The 25,571-nt window shown below is 38.9% G+C and overlaps 1 protein-coding gene across 1 annotated transcript in view; it reads left to right on the top strand.

Moving 5' to 3' along the window:
* The window catches only part of PCCA (propionyl-CoA carboxylase subunit alpha), a 321,041-nt gene that overhangs the window by 235,386 nt on the left and 60,084 nt on the right, over nt 1-25,571 (top strand). Inside the window, exons 20-21 of the mRNA XM_086611055.1 lie at nt 11,318-11,416; nt 25,074-25,127. Of these exons, the coding sequence (XP_086467181.1) occupies nt 11,318-11,416; nt 25,074-25,127 (153 nt within the window). The remainder of the gene's footprint in view (nt 1-11,317; nt 11,417-25,073; nt 25,128-25,571) is intronic.

Below are 25,571 nucleotides of genomic sequence, written 5' to 3'. Positions count from 1 at the left end.
AATGGTGGAAGGGATTTGGTGAGCATCTGATCATGCAATTACTTCTAACAAGCTTCTTGAAAGTCATCAGTTAAAACACTTGCTTTGATTTTGAAGTTATTAAACTTAGAAACAAACCAAACAATGAGAGTAGGTAAACAGGCATTTTTTTATTGCATCTAGTCTCTTCTTCCTCAGTGCTTATTTTAATTTCAGAAATGAAAGTAACTTTTTTTATCTTCTGGCTGTAAGAAAGAAACGGTCTCCTACAACCACTATTCTTCTTATACTTGAGACTGTATAACTAGTCTAGCTGTTACCTTTTCTTTTTTGTTAATCCAATGGATTGATACAGCATACAGAAGTATTCCCTTGGGCTATTGGATTAAAGAACATACATTGGATCACAGATGATATCAAAATAGGTTTGTCTTTAAAAAGAATCAGGTTTGATTCCATGATACGCTTATTGTCTTGAAGCATCTGGGGCAGTTTGGGGAAGATATGCAATAGCAGATATTTTGCATGTAAAGCTTTTCGTTTAAGTGGTGAATAACCTTGGGCTGGGGATATCTGAAGGACTGCTGGTGACCTATATCCTGTTGTGACAGCTGAGAGCAGCAGGTTGGAACTGCTGGATGAAATCCATACCCAGTTGCCCACTGTACTTTCTTCTTATCACTACACAATGTCAAATCAAAGACATTTTTTCTTTCTTTTTTTTAAAAAAAACCCAAAACAACTGTTACTTATTCTAGCTGTTTACTAATGTGAAGAGTGGTGCTGCCATGGTGGTACAATGGGAAAAGTAGTTGAAATCAGTGGCAGACTCTGTTCAGTGTGGGCATCCACCCTCTAACTAGGCCGAGGTACGGTTCAACTTTCAAATATAGTAAAGTGATGCTTTTCTTAACAGCCATTTTGGAGCCTACTGATTTTGTTTGCGCTCTGTATCAAGTTGTAAGTGATGTATGTTTAAAACACTTCTCAGTTGATGGATATGGCCCTCATGATTTCAAATGCTCTTCAGGTTGTTGTAGTATGCTTTCTTTAGACCAGTTTGGAAGTCTACCTAATACATAATTCTCAGCTTAGAAAGGAGATAAGAAGGATACCAGTAGGAATTAAGAATTTTTTTTTTTATGGTGGAGATGTATGTATGTATGTTGGTCTGTCTTTTTTTTTTTTTAATATTTTCCTTTAAAAATAATCTTCCTAATTTATACTCTCTGATATTTTTCCAAATAGATATCTGGGCAGTCATACTGGGAGTTCCTTGATAGCCAGTATTAATTCCTACCCCTCTCTCCCAGTTAAGAAAACAAAAATTAGAGACTTAAGAGTTATGTATGACTTGTCAGCAGCACATTGGCAATCAAGGCAGAAATGTGTTAGTTCTTGACTCTAAGCTATGAAATCCAGCTTCTGGTGATACTGTGTCTCTATTTAAAAAAAAAAAAAAAGAAATCAGTTCTTAGCTTGTGTATCCTTATTGCATAACCTTCACTAAATTAATGTATCTGTTGGATGAATGCTTTAAAAAAAAATCTATTCCAAATGTGTTGTCTAAAATAGTAGTGTGAGTTTTAGTCTGTCATGCTTTGTAGTGAAACTTTGGTATGGTAATGTCATTCTACTCTTCAAGAATTTATACTGTCAAGTGGGATAGGGCTTGGGATCCCTGTGTGCATCTGAAGGGAAAGAACGGAAACTGCACAGCTGAAAGTCATTTAGGCTTGAGTAGCGATTTCAGTACATAAGCATGAACTGTGACGCAAAAGCTACTAAACCAGCAGTGTCTATCTTATCACTATTTCTTTTACCGATGTATTTTTAACTCCCAGCATAATGCTTTTCATGACCCAGATTCTGTCATTGGTTTCTATTCAAGACAGAAAACAAGAATATCCCCAACACATTACCCTATTGGCCAAGGAAAGCTGGAGTGCAGGAGTGCTATGCAACTTTGAAAGTGCCCTGTATGTGCAGGAAAATAGCAGGTGGTTCAAACAGTGAACCACCTGCACCATTTTCCAGCCATCTAGGAGCAATAGCTGTAGCCAGGCTGGAGCGTATTTAGCTAGACAGAGCCAGGACGTTTGTCTTAGTACAGCAACTGGAAAAGGAAAGCAAGGCATGTGTTTTTCTTCTCTTCTGCACTGGTCCTATAACAATAGACACCCGTTTTCCCCAAACCAGCTGTGCTTTTTGTGTCTAAAGCTGTTGCCAGCAAATGTCAATGATTTTTAATAGCTGATTTATTTTCTTGTTGTATTTTTAACTTTTTCTTTTTTTTTTTTTTTAACTTTAGTGGGCTCAGGCAGGCTAGAAATATGAAATATCATCTTAGTAATGACCCCACAAAGAAAACTGAAGTAATAAACCAAAGCATTTGCCACAGTGGAGCATTTTTGCTGTGTACAGCCTCTCTACTAGGTTTTACAAAGAGGATCACTTCCCTGGTGAATGCTCGAAGAAAGCCGGTGCTGATTAGAGGTGATGAAGGCCATAGCTTCTTTCTCTTGCTTTGTTTTGATTCTGTTGTTGTTAAGCTGAGGAGCTGATGCCTGTTGTGTGCTCCCCTCCTTGGTCTGTAGGCTGGCATGCTCCCATTTCTGAAATGAGATATACCAAAGCAGCTAATGGTAATTTGCATCTGTATGTGCCTCTTTAAAGAAAAGAGAGATAATTTGAATGTGTGCACATGTGTTTGCTTTATTCTTGTGGTTATGGGCTATTTGCTCTTCTGATTAAGGACTGCCCATTCTATGAATGTGCTTAATACTTTGAAAACTTGAAAGAAATGATGACACCCCACACAATGTCAAAATGTGTGTTTGAAGTAAAAGCCCAGCAATTCAGATCTTCTGGTCTTGTTCATAGCAGGTAAAAGGCTGCCTTGATGACACTTAGAGCAAATGAATTTCTCTCCTGCAGTCATGCACTGAATAAATTGCTTGATCTAGTTTGGTACAAAAGGACATGATCTATAAATAGTTAACAGAGCTTTCTTCAGGACAAGCGATCTATAGTCTGGAACTCTCTTGGGGTCTTTTAAAAAAGTAAGTGCTGATATGAACAAAAGGAAAAGTTTGTTTAAAAAAAAAAAGGACCTTTTTAATGAGGTTGAAACTCACGTACTTTAACTTCCTTTTGAAAGCATCTGGCCAACCACTTCAAAAGTCCAAAAAGCTAATCTTACAGTCACTTGAAGAAAAGAAGAAAAAAGGTCAGTCTGTTAATCTGATGTGAATATATTGTCAATAATGACAAGCTGAAAATGCAAGCTAAAACAACTGATTAATTTGAATCAGTCATTCCTGTCGTATAAGTGTCAGTGAATTCACTTATTATTTGAAAGCCACTGTTTCGGGCTTAAAGGAACTTCTCTTTATGACATTTTTATGGGTTTGTCGATGCACTGCACTGTTGGCCACAGAATCTCTCTGTCCTATTTGCTCTTTCATGCACCTTTTTGCCAGCTAATCTTGAAGGTTTTTAGACCATTGCTAGTTGTGATAAGAGAAGGTTTAAGACATTCTAGTGTGCTAAAGGAAGCATCAATCTACCAAGTTTCTTCATGTGGCATTCTCAGAAGAAAGCACAAAAAATAATTATCTGTGGAAACAAAAGGAAGAAGCTTCCTTTTTTCATGGCACTTTCAGCTTTGCCTCTTTTTTTCACTGAGATGAGGCCAGTCATCTTGAAAGTGGTGTCAATGTGGTTTTTCCTGAAAAAGCCTGTATGACCTGCGTGTGTAAAATTGGGATTTTAGTGGCAGTGTTGTGTGCAGGCCAGGGTGGTGATGGTGGCAAAGGGACTGGCGCATGTTGCTGATGTGGATGTTAATCCTGTCAGTGTCTTCAGGTACGTGCTAGTGTGTGTATGCACCACAGCTAGCACAAGGACCAGTACCAGCAAGTACGTTGTGTGCAAACATGGCTGGGCAGAGCTTAAGACCACCACATATGACTCTGAGCGCTTGGAGACCAGAAGGATCCTTCACCAAAGTGAAGACCAGACCATCTATGTTTATGGGTTTTGGGAGAGCAAATCATTCTGTCCCTATAGAGAAGTTGAAAGCCAGTTGTCCAGACTATGAAATCACTTGGGCAGGTGAAGGCTATTGACTTGATCAGTGAAAAATTTTAAAGTAGCATGATGGAGGAGGAAGGGTTCTGAAGGGTGTTTGGAATAACTGGTTGATACTGGTACTGGATGGCTCAAATGATGTTGGCACAGCTGGATCTGCTGTTTGCTATCAAGGAAGAACTGGCTGAAGACATGATAGTCAGTGACAGCCTTGGCTGTGGCAATCATGAAATAACTGGTTGGTGTTCAGAATCCTGAAGGGAGTGAGGAACAAGATTAGCAAGGTGTAGACCCTGAACTTCAGTCTACTGGACTTCAGCTTATTCTTTATTTATTTAGCAGGCAGGGAGAGTTTCATATGAGACAGCTCCAAAGAGCAAAAGAGCTCAGAAAAGCTGGCAAGTTTTTAAGGACACCATTTTCTAAGTGCAAGAATACTTAGGAAAATAAGCACCATTATCAGGAAAACAGCTTTGTTAAGAACAGGTATGATGGCAGAGCTCTAATGCTAAAAGGCAGCATTTGAGAGGTTGAAGTAGGGACAGAGTACAAAGGAGGAATTTAGAAAAATTGTCTGGGCATAGAGGGATGGTGTTAGGGAAGCCAAAGCTTACCTTGAAAGTTGCAAGGAATGTTACGAGCAACAAGGGCTCCTACTGCTGCAGTAGTAATAGAAAGCTGAAAAAGGGAAATGCTGCATCAAGAAAGGGATCACAAGTGATTTGGTAACAGCAGATACAGATAAGTCCAAGACACCTAATGACTTCTTTGCTTCAGTCTTCACTAGCAAGGTCTCCCAGACCTCTATTATTAGTGAAAGAGTTCAGGTAGGAGGCAGTTGCAGATCAAGTCAGCGACTGGAAGAGTTCAATGCATGGAAATCCATGAGACCAGACAGGCTGCATCAAAAAGTGCTAAGAGACCTGACTGATGTGGTAGCAAGACTGCGCTCTATAACTTTGAAACGTGGAGAGTGAAGGAGGTCTCATTACTGGAGTAAAGTAAATGTTACACCAGTCTTCAGAAAAGGCCAAAAGCAAACTCCACGGAACTACAGCCTTGCTCCAATCCCTGCGAAGTTTGGAAAGTGACTCTGGAGCACGTTTCTGGGCACTAAAGGCGATAGCAAACAGCATGAATTTACTGAAGGCTGATCAACCTGACAGCCTTCTATGATAAATTGTCAGTATTTGTGGACTAGGGGAGAGCAGTGAATGTCATTACCTTGACTTTAGCAAGTCTTTTGACACCATCTTGCACAACCAGATGGATAAAAAGCCAGTTGAATGATCAGGCTCAGTGGGTCATGGTTAATGGGTCGTTCGCTACTCAGAGGAAGGACACCAAGGGTCTGCAATGGTCTGTATTGTGACCAGTCCTGTTCAACAACCTTATCAATGACCTGGAGGAGGCAATGGGAGTGCATTGACATAAAATCTACAGAAGACATCGAAATGGGGAAAGTGCTCAATACAGTCAAGGGCAATGCTGCCACCCAGTGGGACCTAGACAGGCAAGAGGAATGGGCTAATGGGAACTTTGTATAACTAAACAAAGTCAATGTCTGTCTTGTGGACACAGTATCTAGACATGGTCTGAGTTTTGAGTAGAGGAGGCTAATCACTTTCCTCTGTCAGCAGACTATGCTTTTGTTAACAGAGCACAGAACACTGTTAGCCACCTTTGCTGCCAGGACATCCTGCTGTCTCATTCGTGTCCAGCTGACATGTCTGCCTGCATCTCCAAGTCCTTTTCCACAGAGCTGCTCCTCAGCCAGTCAGGTCCTAGCCTGTATCATTGCAATGGGCTCTTCCTTCCTACATGCTGATCTTAATGTCTTGAATTTCACAAAGTTTCCATTAGTCCCATCCTCTTGCCTGTCTAGGCCCCCCCATGATGGCAGTCCTGCCCTAGAGTGTGCTGACTGTTTGTCCCAGTTTTGTGCCATCTGTAAACTTGACAAAAGTACACTCTGTCACCTCTTCCAGGACGTGACCCTGAAAAATGTCAAATGTTTTGTGAGTATTCAGACCCTGGCTCGTTGGCAAAGAAGAGGGAAAAAATGTATGTAAGAAGGAGCTTTAATAAGAACTGCCCACATGGGAAATCTAGGGTTTCTTTGCTTTTATGAACAACGACATGTGAAGTAGTATTTGGTTGATACTATTGCCTAATGTGGCAGATACAACTCCCTTTTTATTCAAGGTACTTAAAGACAATGGGGGAGAGTTGGAGAAAATTGTATAGGAAGAGCCAGTAATTGCCAAGACAACTGCAAATGACCTCACAAATCCTTACAGCCTCCAGGTGGCTGGTAATTTTCATGATAAGGAAGTGTGTTGTGGTTATTAGCTTTGGCAATATAGAGAGAGATACAAGATGGTGTTTGAGCTCTCCTGCTGACTGGGAAAGAGGTTTTTTTACATTGAGGACTAGCAAAAGACTTTACAAAATGCCAGGGGTTTCATGCATCATGCTCCTAAAGGAAGCCTTAGAGTCCTCAGCCCCATGAAGACCTTGCACTCATTCCTAAGGGTACATGGGACTGCAAAAAGTAAGGGACGATAGCTTTGGCATAGAACAGTTTTCACACTTGCCTTTTCCATTCCATGTACTTCTCCATTAGCCGGTCAGTAGATTAGATGAGAATTCCAGGATTTTTGTGAAAACTGTTTGAGAACCAAAAGCCTCTTTGTCCAACTCAAATTGGCTTAGTCTGAGATCGTTGCAGACTAACCATTACTGAATACTGCTGCTTGCAGTTGAACCTTCTATTGCCACAATGTGCTATGAGTTCTTTGCCTATCTCCTCTTCTGCACAAGAAGCAATACTGGTCCTTTACCTGACTCATAAAAACGAAAAGAATCTCTTTGCTATTTTGGCATGGGTGGTGGTATTTACCAGTAATGGAGGTGAAAAGGCTTCTGCCCGAGACAGTTACTTTTCCCAGAGGACAACTTTACTTTGTGAAGGCCTGAGGAAAGTCCTCAAACATATATGCTACCTCATGTTTACAACAGTGATGCTTGCTACCATTGCTTCTTCCTTGCAGGACGATTTTAAGACTTCCGTTTGTAGAGTCCTTACTGCCCACTGGATGTGCCTTAGATTTACAGCTGAATTAATGCCAGTTGAAGGGATTGGAGTCTGATTCATAAATCTCCTGTGAATAGTAATGCCTGTTTTCCTGAAAGAGAACATCTTCATGGGCAGCTGTCTTGATCAGAGAAAGATTTCAGCAAGGCAGATCTGCAGAGTATGACTTTTCATTTGATTGATCTGATTGACTAGGGAAAGCCATCACTTCTGCTATAGCAAGAGGTAGAATTAAGAGGTGTGAGGAATTATGGTAGGAGTGACATAACCCAGTAGTTAGGGCCAGGAGTTAAACCAAAAGCGTCGAGTTAAACACTGTGCTGGGAGGAAAATCGAACCATGGGATTAAGTCAGCAGACTGAAGTTAGTCAAGCTCAAGGCTGACATGAGGAACTTCAGGTGTAATATTTTGAAGCATCAGGCAGGAAACAACTGCTCGAGCTGCCCTCCAGTCTTCTGGAAAACCACCTTCATTTCCAGGAGAAAAGAAGTGACATGTGCCAGATGTACGGGAGACTCTGCATTAGTAAATTAACAGGGCTGTAACACTCAGGCTTGCGCTGCCTTCTTTAATTGCCTGACATGCATATAGAATGCCCAATTATGTTCTCTAAGGGAAACTGAATGCAGATTATGCTTTGCAGCTCTTTGCACTATTGCTTAGCTGGTACCCATCATGCTGAACATCAGGAACTCAGTCCACAAGAGGTGAAGGGGCTGCTACTTGTGTAGTTCAGGTGCATGCCAGCGAAAGTCTGCAAAGTTGTGACAGTGAAGTAAGCGCTTGACCTTCTTCTAGCATTGTGTCTTGGACTTGTCATTCTTCTTTCTGAGACCTCATTTACAATAGCTTTTGAATTTGAAATAATTGTAAAGGAGGACCATGGCTGCTTTTATCTTTTATGCCCTTACACAGGGACAATCAATCCTATTAAAAAAAAAAAAAAATTCCACCACTGCCATGCCACACTGATGTAGTGTAGCAATGGTTCAAACAACCATAGTTACTGTAGAGTAATTCTCCCACGGAACATGACATGATGCTCATATGCATGCATACACACGTGTGCACACACTTGGAACTGAGCAGTTGAGGATAAAGCTAGACTATATAGCTGTGGAGTAGAGCACAGTTTGGCCTACTGTGTGAGTGATTTGACTGGGATCTCCTCCCTACAGTTCAAGTGTTAGTATCCATTGAGTGATGATTTGTTCCTGGGTGTCTTATGAGCATGGAAACAAAACAAACCAGGAAATAGTCAATGTAACTCTTGATTAATCATCCCTGTGTCTGCCTTCACCCCCTCAAGACTAAAGCAGAAAGGCCCTGGTTTTATTGCAGTGTTTGTTAGCTTCTATTATCTTACCCATTGCAAGAGGAGGAATGAAGGCAAAGGAAAATTGACAAGTTCTTTGAAGATCTTATCTATTCGCCTACATCCACCAACTAATCTTGCTTGGCTGTTGGCTGCCAAGCTGCAGAAGGAAGATTTGCTCTATTAGGTAAAGCATTGGTTTGATTTCAGCTGCGCCCCTGCACCGCTCCTCCCCTGCCTTACCCTTATTCGTAGTGAAAGCAACACGCTCACTGCATGGGAAGTCTCTTACCCTCAGTTGTTGTTCGCTGTCTCTGATGGCTTGACCTCCTGGCTTTGTCATCCTACCTATTGGAGCAGAGATAATCAACTTCCTTGTGATCCTCTTGGCTTCACATCATCTTCCCCAGTTGCACATGCCGTGGTGAGCCCCAGGTGAAAACAGCTAAGAGCCTGTAGCTCCATTCTGTGAGAAGCCTGCTGCAGTTTGCTGGGATATGCATTAGTTCAAATAACACTCCCTGCCCTCCCCTGGCCCTTTATTCTTTCTTGAACAGGGAAGACATAGTTGAGGAAGTATATTGTCTGCTGGTTTTTCTATTGCACAGAGGCAGCCATAGTGTACCTAGAGTGCCATGGTTTGTTTTGTTTAGACCTACCATCTGACTGCTGGTGTCTTTTCTTTCAGGGTGGTTTCTACCAGAAATTTTTTGATACTAATATAATCTGGAATCAATGATAGCTAGACTTGTATAGACCCTTGTGATGGATTTTAAGCAGGTCATTTACTGCTGTGACACACTTGGTACATTTCTTTTGTTCATCTGTACAGTGACAAAAGAGCTAGTGATTAAATTGAGTTTGTTGTGGAGGTACTGACTTGCATCTTGCCACTGGAACACTCTTCACTAGGACTATAGATATCGGCTATAGATTTTCTGTGAGACTGCATGTAAATAGCGCAGTGCAACAAGCATGGTGTACAGTTGAAGTTGTTTTTTTGGTGGCCAGTAGCCTGGTATGGTTTCAGACCATCTCCCCTCCTTCCCTGGAGAAACATGGTAAAGGATGTTTTCAGACCCAGGCTCCAGACAGTGTTTCTTTGATTATAGCGATAGTGACAGGCAGCTTTTTAAATAAATTACCTTACTGAAGTTGAATTGCTAAACAAAGAGTTTAGACAGAGCACCAGATTTGCTTTTCTCCATTTGGAAAGTCTTTTTCAGATATTTCTGCTATTCTTAATAAAGACAGTATTTGCTGATTCAGGTTTGCTGAGAGGGGGCTCGGTTCACCAGCGCGTTCCAGCTGCTTTGCAGTGCTCTGGCAATGCAAACCAGCTGCAGGTCTGGTTTGACTCAAGCCAGGTTTATGGCTGGTTCGCATCACTCGAGCAGTGTAAAGTACCTGAAGCATGCCAGCTAATCTGGCCTGTTGGTGAACCGTTATAAATGACTTGTTTTTCTTCGTGTTCTTTACATATAACTTTATTTATAGTTAAAGCCTCTAGAAATTGAGTAGACCGTATCACTAAAAGACAGATTTTTGTGTTCTAATCTAAAGTCTAGAAAATTAGAGGTTTTTTAAGCCAGAGATTTTTCTTCTTAACTGAAACAAAATTATCGAATTACACACTGCTCCGCTACACTTCTCTGTTATGGATTTCTTTTAAGTTACACTAAGATTACAGTTGCCTGGTCTTCTTATAAGATGAAATAATGATTAGCCTGAGATCTAAAAGAGTAGGCTTTATAAGTTTTATTTTGCAAAATGTGTGCTCAGCTTTTATTCTAAATGCAGTAATTTTCCTCTAGTTTACTGAAAATGTCTGCAATATTTGTTTCATTATCAATATTGCCTGTAATTTACTGATTGAAAATATTTTGGAGATTTTGAGAGAGGAAGGAAATCAGCCAACCATTATTTTTCTTCTATTTATAGTAAAATACATATCTGAAATAATTTACCTACCTTAGATAGCATGATGAGTGTTCAAAACATGCCACAAATATTAATCATTAATTATATTAGCCCATGTATAGTAATTTTTTTCATAATCCAGCACTTGCTCTGAGGCTCTTACAGTATTGAGTGTGATGTGTGTTTTTAAACAGTATTATACAATAGAAGAATGACAGAATTGTCATTACAGCTACTCTGATCTACACGTTCTTTAGAACTCAGGATTTTTTCTCTTCACTTAGAAATATTTTTGTATAAAGATTATGGAATGATTATTTTTTTAAAAACTTATTTCTGGGTAAGGATAATGACATTCAAGTCAGAAATTGTATTCCTCTGATCACCTGTATATTGAAAGAAAACATGACAGAATTTGCAAAGTTTTTCCAGACTTTGAGGCAAAACACTGAAGAATTAATTACTGCCTCATATTAATTAAGATAACAATGCAAAACCCTTCATTAGAAGCATAGGAAAAGTTCTTCCTTGGTCCTTGGAGAGAATATTATATGCAAGCCCTGTTGTGTGGGTTGCAAGGTGTCACAGGAATTTATATGCATTACTTGTCTAATTGCAGTAAATGTAGCATGTCCAGATAGGTTTAAAAGTTGGATGGCTGTTTGTTACTTGCTGGAAATCACTTGAAACCTTGCTACTCAGAGGCAGCTGTTCACAGGTCCTTCACCTCTCCCCAGAGATAGCTGGAAGACTCTGTTGTTGGACCCTGTCTTTTATGGCAGAAGCAGTAAACATGACAGGTTGTTTGGGAGCCATCTGTTTTAAAATGGTTGCTGCTTTGTATGCAGTAATGAACTTGAGATCAGTTTTCTGTCTGTCTTCATAGTAACAGCCTTGTTCGGTGTCACAACAGGTGGAAGTTGATGGGATGAAACTAAACGTGACCAGCGAGTGGAACCTGGCTTCACCCTTATTGTCTGTCACCATTGATGGCACTCAGAGGACTATACAGGTAAATCCACCAGCGCTTCATTTGTAGAACTGAGATAACCAGAAGCTTTTGGATGTACAAATAATACTGATATGTGGGGTCTAAACTTACTACATCATAAAAATTATGTTATGTTGTGCAAATAACATGCTCTTTCTACTTTGAATACATCCAGAGCTTCAGTGGAGTCAACTTGTCTCATAGTTACTTATCTAGAGTTTTGAATATCTTTCATTTAAAGAGAAGTTGCTTACTTTAGACAGAAATTCACCCCACTTTAAGATCTGTTTACTTAATGGATGTGAGGAGATGTGATTTCTTAATCACTTCAGAAATAAAGAACAGATTACTGTTTACAAAAAGGTGGAGTCCCGCAGTAAAATTTTTCTCTTCCTCGTGTTTGGATTGTGTGTTTTTTCCACTTTGGGCAGATTGAAAGTCACAGGTCAGTGCATCTCCCATGTGACATGTTTTGATATATTTTTTTATGAAAAGTTCCATGACTTGAAAAGAAAAATGTAGAAAACATCTGAAACCTATGTGGCTCTAAGAAGAGGTCTAAAAAGATTAAGGTACATTGTTTTGTTCTGACCACTAATGTGTTTGAAAACTCCAAACGAAAGAGTGTGCCTTTAACTACTATGCAAATTTTTCGGAAGGCAATGCTAGTCAGGATTTACATGTTTGTTAAGAATATCTTTGATCCTGGAAGACAGTGAAAGGTAAAAACTTTTTTGAGTTTTTAAAAATATTTTTCTACATACAATGTTATCCGTTTATTTTGTATGCATTTATCAGTGATACAGTGGTCAGTTTTCTGATAATTTACAGTGAAATATGTGAATTTAATTTTTCATTTTCACCCCTGGTAAGTTACCAAACCGGAAGTGTTATTTTTGCTGTGACTGGATTTAAAAGACTGCAAGTTGAAGATAAAAAATACTGTATCTTTCAAGGATAGCATTGACTGATTGTTAAATTTTCATTACATGCCCAAGTAAATTCTGGACTTTGTAGATTTCTTGGAAGGTTAATGCCAGCTTCAGGGCTTATGTATATCTAAAATAATTTTCTATTTTTAAAGTGTATTTTAATATTTTACTACTGGTCCATTTTGGTGCTATTTTATAAAGTACGTTCCTAATTTTGAAAAGGAAACAATACTGATGTATGAATATATAAAATCTGTCTAGGAGAAAAGCATTATATTTAGAACAGATAACTATATTCAGAAGGCCTCATTGTAAGCTATATAATAACAACTATATGGCTGGAAACAGATCTCGGAGTATAACTAATAGTAGTAAGACCAGTTAACTAAAAGTGTAATATTTGAACTGGCACATGAAATTAGTTTCAAAATTAACGATCGTGAGATCTGAACATGCTTTATTCTAGGAACTGAGCCATCAGTAGTGTTGCTTGCACTCCCTGAGTATGACCAAATTGTGTGAAATACTGCAGGGCTAGCCACAGCAACAAGCACTGAGCTGGCTGCATGGTGTCTGTCCAACAGAATGTGGAATAAGGACATGTTGTTTGTTTCTCAGATGTTATCTATAAGTCTTTGCTTTTAGCAAAGAAACCCAGTAGCTTAAAAAGTTATTAATCTTTCAATGTGTGTATGTAAATTTATGGGAACCTTAAACTTGACCTCTGATATCCGCTCACTGGAATCTAAATTGGTTTTTTGGTTATGTATTTCTGTAGACTTGCGCTGCTGCAAGAACCAAATTAGACAAGTGTATTCCTGTAGGTCAATTTGTCTCCAAAAGCAATTGACCCTGGAGTCTTGAAGTATCTTCTTTCAGCAAGACTTAGCCCTAGAGCCATTTAAGCAACAAATATGGATGAATCGAATAATTCCAGCTGTGCTTTATTAATTTTCAGCCAATCTAATTTCTCTTCATAGTTGGTTTCATTCTCCTAAATTTGCTCAACTAAATACAGTCTTTGTGAACATTGTGTTTCTTTGAAGGTTTGATTTATGCACCTTCAGCTCAATCCTGCAGTCCAGCCCCAATCCAGCAAAGCACTTGAGCACAGAAGCAGGAAATAAATAATAGTAAAATGTTTGGGTTTAAAATGTATTTATGTAAATTATAGTCTAGACATTCAAATTTTTCATATCTGTTGCACATTTAAAAATAAGTGATTAAGCATGCTCCTGTATTTCCACTCCTCTGCTGAAGGCTCGATGTGTATTAGAGTAAAGCAGAGCGCCAACTCTGCCACAGAGTTAAGAAGGCCTGAGAGTTTAAAACCTGGATTTCCTAAGACTATTCCTAGAGTGTGGCACCTGGGAATACACCTGAGTGCCTGAGAAGAGGTATATGCCCTGGTCACAGCCTGTCTAGGGCATATCGGGGCACGACTAGCATGTGTGGCAGCCCCCTCCCTCCCACTTTTGTTTCCTTTGCGAGGAAGCCCATCTGTGTGTGGCAGATGGGCACTGTGGAGTGCCTGGCCAGGTCCCCAGACGATAGAGGGACCAAAACCCTGGGGTATACTGCAGGTCCGTTTGGATGCAGCATAAGGGCTCTAAAATCTTTGTACTGCTTTGGATTACTGTGAAATCCGTAGGGTGCTATAGAAGGTGATGAACTGATGAAATCTTGGGATCGTTTGAGCAAGAGATTTCTGTGATACAATCTCCAGGGATGAGGATGTGGGAAGACCTCGTAGTGTTTCTTTAAGTAGGCAGATTCTGTCATGGTTTTTTTTTGCTGTTTTCAGTCATTCCTCAGCTAGTTCCTGTTTCTCAGCATTTCTTCCACTTACAACTAGGCTCTACCACTCATTTGGAGAGGCTGAATTTAACGCATTGTGAAGTGTAGGATTTTGTTCACCAAGCAAATTATTTTTTGTGTGCAGAAATACTTTGCCAAAATGTTTTCCCCCACCTGTTTCCAAAGATGTTAGTGGCTTAGAATCTTACACCTAGCTATTCAGAATCTGCCTTTGCTGAAAATTAGAGAAGTAACGGTAGGCATGTGGTTACAATATGTCTTCCTGAGGATTCAAATTTGAAGGGATTAGCTGTTAATTGAAAATACCTATTTAAAATACATTTATATATAAAATGTGATTTGAATATGATATAGCCTTTCAGGCAATATTTAGAGTAAAAATAAATAAATGAGATGCTTAATGATTCCTGTGAAGAGCAAGTGGAAAAGAAGAGGTTGGTTGAAAAGAACCTCAAGAACTTCAGTGGAAATTGGAAGAGGAGAATGATCATTCAGAATGGTATGGAAAGTAACAACAGTTGGAAGAATGGCAGCAGATGTATTTTGGGACAAGGAGGACATTTTTATCCCTGTACCTCTGCTCTCATTTACAAGAAAGCTGGATTTCTGTGAGCCCTGTGCCTATAGACGATGTCGTCGTCTATGACCCCTTCTGTCTCCCTGTGCACATGAACTGGGGAGTGGGTGGAAGGAGAGAAGGGAATAAGCTGCCTTTTCCGTAGAGCTGGACATCTCCTTTTATTCCCTCATGTGAACCAGAAGCCAAGAGAATCTCAGGATAAATCAATTAATCCATGAAGTCCAGCAGATGGTCTTGAACATAACTGCAAGTCTGTCCTTACTACAGTCAGGTTGCAAGTAGATGCGTTCTACTGGGACGCTGTGCAGGAAGATCAGGTATCTGCAGAGAGAGCAGGTTGCCCAAGAAAAAAAGGCATATAGGAGATCCTCAAGCCCTCTTTGCTTTGGCACTACTTGTGTTTGGGCACGTTCTCAAAAACCACCCCACTGACCGTTCAGATTCTGAGACTGCCCTATGGCAACACTGCATGGACAAATTTTACAACTCCTTAGTGCTGATAAATGACCTACTTTCATTGATCCCATCATCAAACACTCAACCTATCCTTACATACCATTTACTTGCAGACAGTTCCCTATAGCAAAAGGATTCTGAGCTATAATAAATTATTCGTCACTGTCTTTTGACAACACTTTTGTACCTCGTATCGTATGCACCCAGTCTTTTCACTGGCCTGTTGTCAGCCCGCACGGGTTTCACAGCGTGCTCTCATACACATTACTACGCTGTAATGAAACCTCCCACGCTCTAAAGGTAGAGCAGGCATTCTGCCTGGAGCCTGGAAAACTCTTGGTGGCTTTTGGCAGCTTCAGCAAAGCAATTTACAGTGGCACTGGTCATGTCCTCTCTTTGTATTTCCTGGCTTTCAGAGGATTGGTCTCCGCTGAAGTGAAGCTCTGTAGGACATAGACAGAATTCAATTGGGCAAGGTCCTGAGCAGCTCAATATTACTTTGATGTTAGCTTTGCTTTGAACAGGGAGCATGACTACCTGATTTCCAGAGGTCTCTTCCAGCCTAACTGTTCTGTGGCTCTTTTGAACATCCCAAACTATACAGTAAAAGGTCTTTATCAGTCAGAGCAAGATGTCATTAAGAGAGTAATGGAGTTACTAAACAAGAATATGATCCTGTAAAGCTGAAATCGCCGGTCTCAAGCTGTAAGTGTTTTTGTGAATGAAAGAGATGAAGATTTATTAGTGGAGTTTTCTCTACTTACAGTGTTATGGGGAATTCAGTGATGGCATAGCTTACTATATTTTATTTATTACATCAACAGTTGCATCAGAAAGAGTACATTCTGCATCCTGGGATATGACAACTCTTAAGTGCTTCTCTGATAAAATGTTTCTTTCATTGTTTTGGTTTATGAGAACAGAAAAACTGAAAATGCTGTAGGTTATGAAGCCTTTTTTCCTGGCAATTGTCTGACATTCTGGGACATGTCTGACAGGAGAACAAAGCCTATGCCCAAGTGTTCATTTCCTTCAACCCTGTGGAGATTTTTTTCAAACATGTGTAATTTTTTTTAGAAAATTACCTATAGATTTTTTTTTACTGTTTTGAGATCTCATGTAATCTGTGATAATGATATATTGTATAGGTTTCAGGTCTAAAATACCATTACTTCAGCACACTCATTTTCTTAAACCCCGGAAATTATTTTGGGAAGCTTTAGTGAGCAGTGTACATGAAGACTGCTTGACAGTCTATTCTTCAGTGCTGTGCAATTACTTCACACACTCTGCTGTTGTCATTTACCCGTAATCTCAGAATTATTTTTGCTACGTTGTTTCTAGAAGAGAGACACACAATGATTTGCAACAGGGGCAGACATTTGGATACACTGTATTGAAATAGCTATGCTGTTGAGTAAAGAAAAGCCAGAGTGTGAGGCCCAGCACTGGATTCCTGATGGCCCATAGTGATTAATTGGTAGCTCACTCCCTGGCTTTGTTTCAGGCTGTTCCAGTTACGGCTGACCTAGGCAAATCTGGTTTAGACTTGTACCATGCTGTATAGACCTAAGCTGTGGGTCCGAAATAGTCAATTGCCGTTTGGCTTTGGGACCAGACCTCAGTCCATGGCCCTCCATTATTTAGCAGTATAGAAACACAGGCTGCCCATGTTTTCCTGTTTGCTCGTCCAGCCACTATCATTTGAGAAAAGAGACCTCAGTCTTGAAACTCCAAAAATGATCAGGGGATATGATACAGAGAAACTTATTTTTATCACCTCACTTGACATTCTCTTGGTGTTTGAGACAAGTACGAACAAGGGCTCGAACATCCCAGGTAGAAGACAAATACAGAAGCCTATTGCATACAGTGTAGAATTCCTTGCTGTTTTAGACTTTTAAAATTTTTTGGAAAGTATTAGTATCTGTTGGTCAGGGTGTTGTTGTTGTTAGTTCTTTCCCTGCAGTTGCACAAAGAGAACCATAGATTTTTAGCAAGTAGCTTGCTGCAGCCTTATCGTTGCCTAATGATTGCTGCGGCAGTGTCCTTTAGCTTCATTTGTATTCCTCCTAGTTGCTGTATTAGAAGAGACTGTGAGTAGATCCTTACCCACTGTGTCCATGCTGCTTGTGTGCTCATTCAGTTGCCTCTCTTGAGTGGTGCAGAGTTGTTCCTTGCAGAGAATCCTGTGTTTATGTTGCTCTCAGAACATCTTCCATTTCTGTTTTCTCCTTTCTGAGTTGTAGAGACCAGAACTGTGCTCCATGTTAAAAGCACGGGCAAAACTTAGACTTCTATCATAACTTAATGGTGTTTACTGTTTTGTTATTGGTTCTCATTAATAATGTCAAATGTTTCCTTGGCTTTTTTGACCAAAATCAGACATGGAACTGATGTTCTTAATGAATTATTGTTTCTGGTTGGTACTGCCTGAGGAGGAGGGGAAACCATGTGGGCAAGGAAGAGAAAGATAAACTCTTGGCAAGGAGGCTTTAACAGGAAACTTTGAAGCTGTGCTGTGTTCTGGAGCACAGATATCAAGGTCCTGGTGTCACCCTTGGCAAACAACATAGCTGTTCTTGCAGGTAGAGGTGAATCCTTCCCAACTGAGTGGACACAGAAGCAGAGAAAAGTCATAGCTAGAAGAAATTCTGAAACTTCATCAGCATATGTGATTCAAGGCATATCATCTAGGTGTACTTGGAAAGACCTGAGTGATCTGCTTGAGATAATTATTAGATAATTCAACTTTCTAAGTTTGTGAAAGATTCTGTACATGAAAATCAGTAGTTATACCACTTAGATTTCATTGTTTGATCATGGGTGATCTAAGGAAGGACTGAGATGTCCTTTATAGGGGTTGTAGAGAAAGGGAAGGTGTATCAAAGCTGGCCTTTTTGCTGCTTCTTGTTGTAATTGCCAATAATGCATATTAAAATAGATATTGCTATTATGGCTTCATTGACATGGGTGTTTGTCAGAATTTTTAAAATTATTAGTTTTTTAAATGAGCCCTGAATGCCTGTATGCCTATATGACAGCAGCATGCCCAGCTTCTGAGTCATGAAGCCTTTAAAAATATTGGACATCCTTTACTGTCATACCAAAGTATTTGTATTAATGTCTACTTTAAATAGCAAGTACCTGAATCTCATGAGTGGTCTGCAATTTGTGTGAAATCAATTGAACTCAAGGCTGACGCCCCATTCTTGTGTGGAGATTTCTTATCTTGATTTGAATGGAGAATGTGTGAAGGGAAGGGTAAATTCAAGGAAAAAAAAATCATGAAATTACAGATTATTGCTGCCTTTTTTTTTTTGATTGACCAGCAGAACCAAAAAGCACATACTACCACCATTACTGATTCTTTCATGAAAAATGAATTACTTTTTTCTTTTTTCAACCAGGAAGGAAATGAGTGATCAACTGCTATGCCAAATCAATCCCTTTGGAATTTATTGTCCACTTTTCAGTGAGAGGTCTCCCACAATAAAGCTCTATCTACAGACAACATACTTCTCCCTTTCTTTAACCTAATGGGACTGGTAATATCCTGTGCTACTCAATGGGTTAATCAAATAATGTTAGTTGTCACAGTATCTTATGCATTTTTTTTTTCCAAAAGAGCTATAAATTTTGATGACAGACAATATTCAGGATGAATAACTATAAGGATTCTATATGTGTCCAAAGACCATAGCAGTTGTTGACAAACATTGTGATTTTATGATATTTAAACCTTGAAAAACAAGGAATAGTTCTTTTGAATATGGTAACATGTTCGGAGAGCAAAGGGGAAGGAAGAGAGTCATCAAAGAGTGAGAAGGGACGATGGATCCTGCAAAGAATGTGTCTCAGGGCAGTCAAACATTAGCAGATCTAGAATAGCATGGCAGCATATTACCTGCACACTGTTCCTCTATAAGACCAAAACATATATAGCATGTCAAAACAAGGGTAGAGCTTCCAAGAGTCTTAATCATTTTATGATTTAATGTAGTAACAGCAAAAATTTAGAGGCTCATAGGGAGGACTGAACTTCATTATTGTAAATAATTGTAAATAGCTGGAAATGTTGGGCTGGAGTAAATGACTTTTTAGATTCATTCTTTACAACACCAAATAAACAGTCTTTCATGTGGAATTTTTTTGGTGGTGTTTTTTGTTTTGGGTTTTCTTTTTGTTTTAAAGGAGCACATGGATGTTCTTGGAAGGTGCTCTATGTATATAAAATAGCAATACTGCAGTGGTATTAATATTAAACATATGCATGTCTAAAACTTGGCAAAAAGAAGTAAAAAGTGGTGTATAACATTGGATATCACCTAAAGAACTACTGGGAAGGATCTGTGTTTCCGTTTTTCTGTTATGGGAGGACAGAAATTCCTAAGCCATCTAATGTAATTAAATCCCAGGCATTCAGGGAATGGTGGTTCTTTTAAAAGTAGTAATATAGTGGTTCTGCCTCTCATAAAGGTGCAGGTGCTGTTTCTCTGTGTGGATTGATGCCCTGTAAGCCATTCACACTGTTTAACATCCATATTTGCACTATTTGAGAATAGATTCCATTCATTCCCTGCAAAAGGACTGAGATAGCTTCCAACAGGTGCCGGGGGAGGCCAGTATCTCAGTATCCTGGCAGGATCCCTTTTAAAGGGAAAGACTGTTTCGGCACAGTACCATTTACGCCAGTCTTAGGCATCTTTCATGTGTCAAAATGCTTCATACACAGCAGGACTTGATCATCTCCTTCCCCACTGGGTGACTGCTGCCCTTGTAAGAACCTGGCAAATGTGGACGTGCCCTGAGGAGGAGCAGCTAACTGAGGATTCATTCTCTATAAAGTGTGGTCTAAATCAGGTAATGGCTAAGGGTAGAGCAGCACACAAAATGGAGCTAAGCTTCCATCTGTAGTTTAATGCACCGAGGGGAGGAAATGATGACACCACCAGTGGAGAACACTAAATTGTGACAAAAGTAGAGTTATTCCTGAAGTGGAAAGGCTTGTGAGGCTCCACAAGTCTGAACATACATAGCGCGATGCAGTCTCCAATGTGCAAGACAGCTTGGTCACATTGCTAGTGTGGGATCACTTTCCTAGACTAGGGTTTTGCACTGTGGGAGTACTGAAATGGAATTCTGCTTTCTGCAAAAAAGTTCTAGGAGGAGTGGGAAAAGGAGATTGATAAAGCCAAAACAATCCTCATGTTTTGGCAAGATGATGGCTTCATGGTTTCACAGCTGCTTCTACAGCTTTCTGCTCCTTTCTGACCCATCTGTGGGACTCCAGAGATGAGAGTGACTTAGGTGAATGATGGAGCTTTCCAGATGTCCAAGCATTCACGTACACAGAATCTCATACATGAGGTACTAGCATATGAATTTGCTATAATTTTATGATGTAAAATGCTGTGTTTTTTTCCCCCTGACTTCCCTATTGTGGGAATAATTTGGTTTTTAATCAGACCTGTCAGGGATGGATTCGGGTCTGTATTTTGCTAGGTTGAATGTTCAAGAATTTATAGATATTAGCCAAAAAGTGGATAGCATTCTTCAATTGAAATTCATGGTGTAAGATGTTCAGAATTTCTGGTAGTGAACAGTTGAAATGAAGCAATAGGGACAGCAAGAACTTCTGCATTCTGAAAAACAGCACTATGCTGGGAAACTACAGTGTGTCACTCAAAATGTTATCTATAGTCTATGTATAAGTTTTCTGGGCTTGTTGTTTGGTTTGTGTTTTTGTTTGGTGTTGGATTTTTTTGTGTGTGTCGTTTTGGTTTTGTTCTGTATAGTATCATACATGTTGTCCAACTGTTAATATAGCCATGACATGGCTTGAAAAAATTGCAAAAAAAGTTGGCCAAGTGACAATCTGTACATTTTCCGCAGCAAATGATCTCCAGCTTTACTTTGAACAAATGAGGGTAATATATAGTAGTTCAAGATAAACGTGTTTGAGAAACTTATATATCTGATTTCCTTTGCCAGTTCATATTCATTTTGACTTTGACACATTACTTTTTCATGTGTAAGCAAAGCAAAAAAATTGCTTTTGGTCTGTTGGAGTTTCTTTGTTTTGGTATCTCTCCTTCCCTGCAGCTGCTCCCCTCCAGCAGCTTGGAGAGCCTGAGATACCAGAAGATTTGTGGAAAATACTCTTGAGATCTTGCTGTTGTCTGATAATGTCTGTGTTGGGTTAGAATCTCTTTCAATAATATATATTTTATGTTTGGCTGAGCTTCGTTATCCTTCTTCATGTGAAGGTTGTTCTCAATTTTGTCTGCAAGTGCTCAGCCACACTGCAGGCTTAATGCAAAGCTGATTGTAACCCTACTGCATCTTACGATGAATAGATCATTGATACTCAACTAAGTGGAAGAAATTTTCTGTGGCAAAGCAGAAGAATTTAAAGTCATATCACATTAACCTCTAGTAATTTACTGAGCTTTACAGATTAAAATGATTATTTGTGAAATGACTGTGATATAGCATACGCTTAAGATGGAGGAAAATCAAACACGTTTTGTATGATTCTATACACTTGTGTGTTTTTATGTGCATGCATAAGCATTTTATTTGTATATACATAGCATATGCAGTATAGCGTACTGTAACTTGTGTATGTAAAAATACAGATAATATTTATGTAACACTCACATCCGTTTGACAGCTTTGAGACTGCAGATGGATTTTCTGAAGTTGTGATTTTTTTTTTTTTTTTTCCAGATTTGATTTAGCTTGTTACTTTCTCGTACGGAAAAAAATTATACTTTTAACTCATATTATGCTAATTAAGTTAGCCTGAAGCTCTATCAGTTGTGTCAACCAAAAGAGCATTGGTTATGTCTAAGATCATGCAATTGATGCCGACAATGTAATTTTACTGCATTGGCAGGTAAACATACAGTGGTTTTTTGTCTTTGTTCAAATGGTAGACTTTCCGTGCTTTTTCGGTGTAAACCTCCTAGTAAATAACTTGCAATTTATTAGGAAAACAATGCTAATGCATATAATCAACTATTCTCTTTTGTTACCTCTATTTGATTACTTTCCTGCTATCACATGGAATATGAAACCATCTATTATGAGGTATAGAATATGTAAATATCTAACTTTACAAGAGAAACCGGAGACTGGTACTTTTTCTAAAGAGGTGGAAAATAAAAGAATAATTGTTAACCATGTCCTTTCATTTTCTTGAAAACATCAATTACATTTACAAATCCCAGAAACACAAGCCCACCAGTGGAACAGAAATAGCTCCTTTCAATATGCCTCAAAAAATCTAATCACATCTAACAGCTGAAATTTATTTACAACTGTAATTTGAAACATTAATTATGATAATATGCTGACTTCTTTTGTAACATGGTTCTCAAAAGCCTGGCAGTTCTCTTTTTGGTCTTGATGTAACATATGTTTTGTGACTTGGAGAATTTCTCTACCTTTCTCTCTTGTTTGTGTGTGTTTTTTTTTTTTTTTTTTTTTTCAATATACCCAGAAGGGAAATTTCTTTTTCTCTTCTGTTTGTTAACTATTTTTCTCACCTTCACCATTTCCCCCCCCGCACTGGCTGTTAATTTAAGAGATGGATTTTACTGCTTCTACTGACTCTTAATGCTATCAACAACTGAATGTAATGCTTTTTATTTTGGACACAGCGAACAGTAGCACTGAGGATTTACTATACTGTGATACCAGTGCACTTCAACAGCGCCAGAGCAGGAAAAAGGCTGCTTATATCTTTGTCTTGTCTTGAGATTATGGCTTTAGAAGGTGCCTTCTTGATGTGCGTATATGTTTGGCTTTATTATTTTTGAAAGGGCTTGGCTATTGCTATGCTAGCTTATTTAGTTGTGAGTAAAGAGAGTCTGTGTGAGGAAATACCTTAATGATTTGGTTTTCAGTTGCGAAAAGTCAAGTTGTCAAGATACCTGGCTTTACTTTGAAAGCCTTTAAAGCAGATGACAAAAGGGCTCTATTTTTCTTTTTTTTTTTTTGGTTTTGTTTTGTTTTTTAAGTTGTGTTTTTCTGTGTGATGGGGAGATTAGCCAAAAAAATGGAATTTTTATTAGGACATGAAAAGGTCTCTAATGACCCTTGAAAGTGGACAAAAGGGTAGTACAATAAGTGACAGAACTCTAACAAGGGTGGAGGGCATTCCAGGAAAAAAAGAAATTAAATCCTTTAATTTTTTTCAGCTTGCCATTTTCTGACAGCTTATCAAGTGGTTGGGACTTGTTTGTTTTGGCATGCGGTTCATTCATTGTAGGCAGCCGGTACTTTGTTCTTCTTTGTGGTTTCCAAAACCTGATTGTGTTTATGCTAGACTGTGGGAAAAGTGTATATTCCTGTTTCCTTTATAAAAGTAAACGTCAGGTTTTGTATGAAATTTTATTTCCCATATTTTCCATTCCATTAATCATTATTGTTGAAATATGTCAGGCTTTGGCACATCATCCTTTGTTTTCATATGATTGTACAGATTGCAGTGTCAGTGTGTGACCTGTTAAGTCAAAAAATAAGCATGTTTGGGCTGTAGTAATTAGTACTTCAGAAAGTGTAGTTGAGGAACATGCACCATTACTGAAAAGGGACCAGGATGTAATTTACTGGTATTAAAACTGTTTCGAGGGATATATAGCTATTGTAGTGTAGCACTTTCTCACTTAGTCTAGTAGAAGACAAGACTAAAGGGAGCTGTGATAGTGGCTCTTCACATACTTGTAGGTAGCTGGAAAAGGAAAGGGAATAATCTGTCTTTCCTATCTATGATGAAAAAGAGAACTCGTGCTGCAGTTGCAGTAAGGGTTGTTTTAGTCAGATATTAAGAAGAAATTTCTGATGATAAGCATGTTGAACACTGGGATAAATTACTTACTGAAGTCTGTGCAATGGAAAGATTTTAAGAATGAGTTTTAGACACACATCGTTTGGGTCGTTTGGGAGTGACACAGATGTGTGGTGAGTCTGCCAGGGGTACTAGACTATAGAATATCTCTCAAGATGATTTGCAGCCCTGTTGTTCCTATGGTTCGTTGTCGTTAAAAGGCTGAAGATCTCCGTGCAACTCTTTGCAATTTATACTCATCTTCTCAAATCTATGCTTCTGTGCTTGTATGCACACCTGGCATTGTGTCCTTAGGGCTGCATTCTGTGACTAGGGCCCTGATTTTGGGTCTGCATAATTTAACAGCAGGAAGAAAAAGGGAGAAAAAACTTCTCACATTGAAGAAGGAGACAATTCACAAGAAGAAAGAATTCTTTGTGCATTTTGCATATTTAGATTACGAATAATACTGTGTTAAATTAATAACGTATTTTCTTTTGCATTGTCTTGTGGCTTACTGACAATGTAATATTTGAAGACTGTTTAATAACTTCAATCAACTCCTGAACCACAGTAGGTGACCAGACATTTCATAAGGTCATTTTTTTTTCCTGTTTTCAAAGTAGCATCATTGGAGGTTTGCATTTTAAAAAGAGATTAAAATGTCTCTCATTAGGAGAGAATGATGATAAGACGTAAATGTGAGTAACAGGAATACAGAATCACAAACGTTTAGAGATGGCAAAAGCCTCATTATTCATGACATTCATCTTTCTGCAAGGTTGTTCTGTGTTGTACTTGGTCATATTTGTTTCCATTGTTCTTCAGAAATAAATTTTATTGAGTTGACTGAAACAAAACCAAAATCTGAGCTGAAGTGTGAATTAGACTTCTAGTACTGAAATTCTTGAATGAAATGGTTATATTTTATTTGTTTTATGTATAGTTTTGTGTACTCTATTAGTTTTGATTACAGTGATGTGACAGAAAAAATGGAATGGTTTCAAATTACAGAGAAGCTTCTAATCAGTTTTTATATCTATTTTTTTTTTTCAGCGGCTTTCTCGGAATGCCTCTGGAGATACAAGCATTCAGTTTCTAGGCACAGTGGTAAGTATGTATAAAGTTATGTTGGTAGAAGGATATAATCTAAACAGAAAATGGGTAAATGACACTGGCAGCACATTTATGCTTGTATTTGTGAAGGCTAGTGTCATGTGTAAATATTCTGAGCTTAACGGCTGAATTTAGGCAAATTTCTGAAGCTAACTTGCAAGTGTATGCATTCCACGTTTCAATTGATTCAAGTCTGCCTCTGTTTCATTTACAAGGGATTTGACAGTTAACTGGTTGTAAACTTGTAAGTTTATTGCACATTACTATCAAACCCACACTTCCCTATGTCCTGAACTTTCTGATCTCTGTTGCTTCACCATACCATGTACCCTCACATCCCAGAGGTGGGTCAGTAATGGTCTTATAAAAAGACTGTATAGTGATGCAAAGTGTTCTGTGGTTCTCCCAGATTTTGTTTGTTGGAGAGAAGTATTTTTA

The sequence above is a fragment of the Tauraco erythrolophus genome, chromosome 1 (assembly GCF_009769465.1).
Source record: "Tauraco erythrolophus isolate bTauEry1 chromosome 1, bTauEry1.pri, whole genome shotgun sequence".
NCBI lineage: Eukaryota > Metazoa > Chordata > Aves > Musophagiformes > Musophagidae > Tauraco > Tauraco erythrolophus.
The sequence above is the reverse complement of the archived record's forward strand: the minus strand, read 5'-3'. Positions and strand labels throughout refer to the sequence as shown.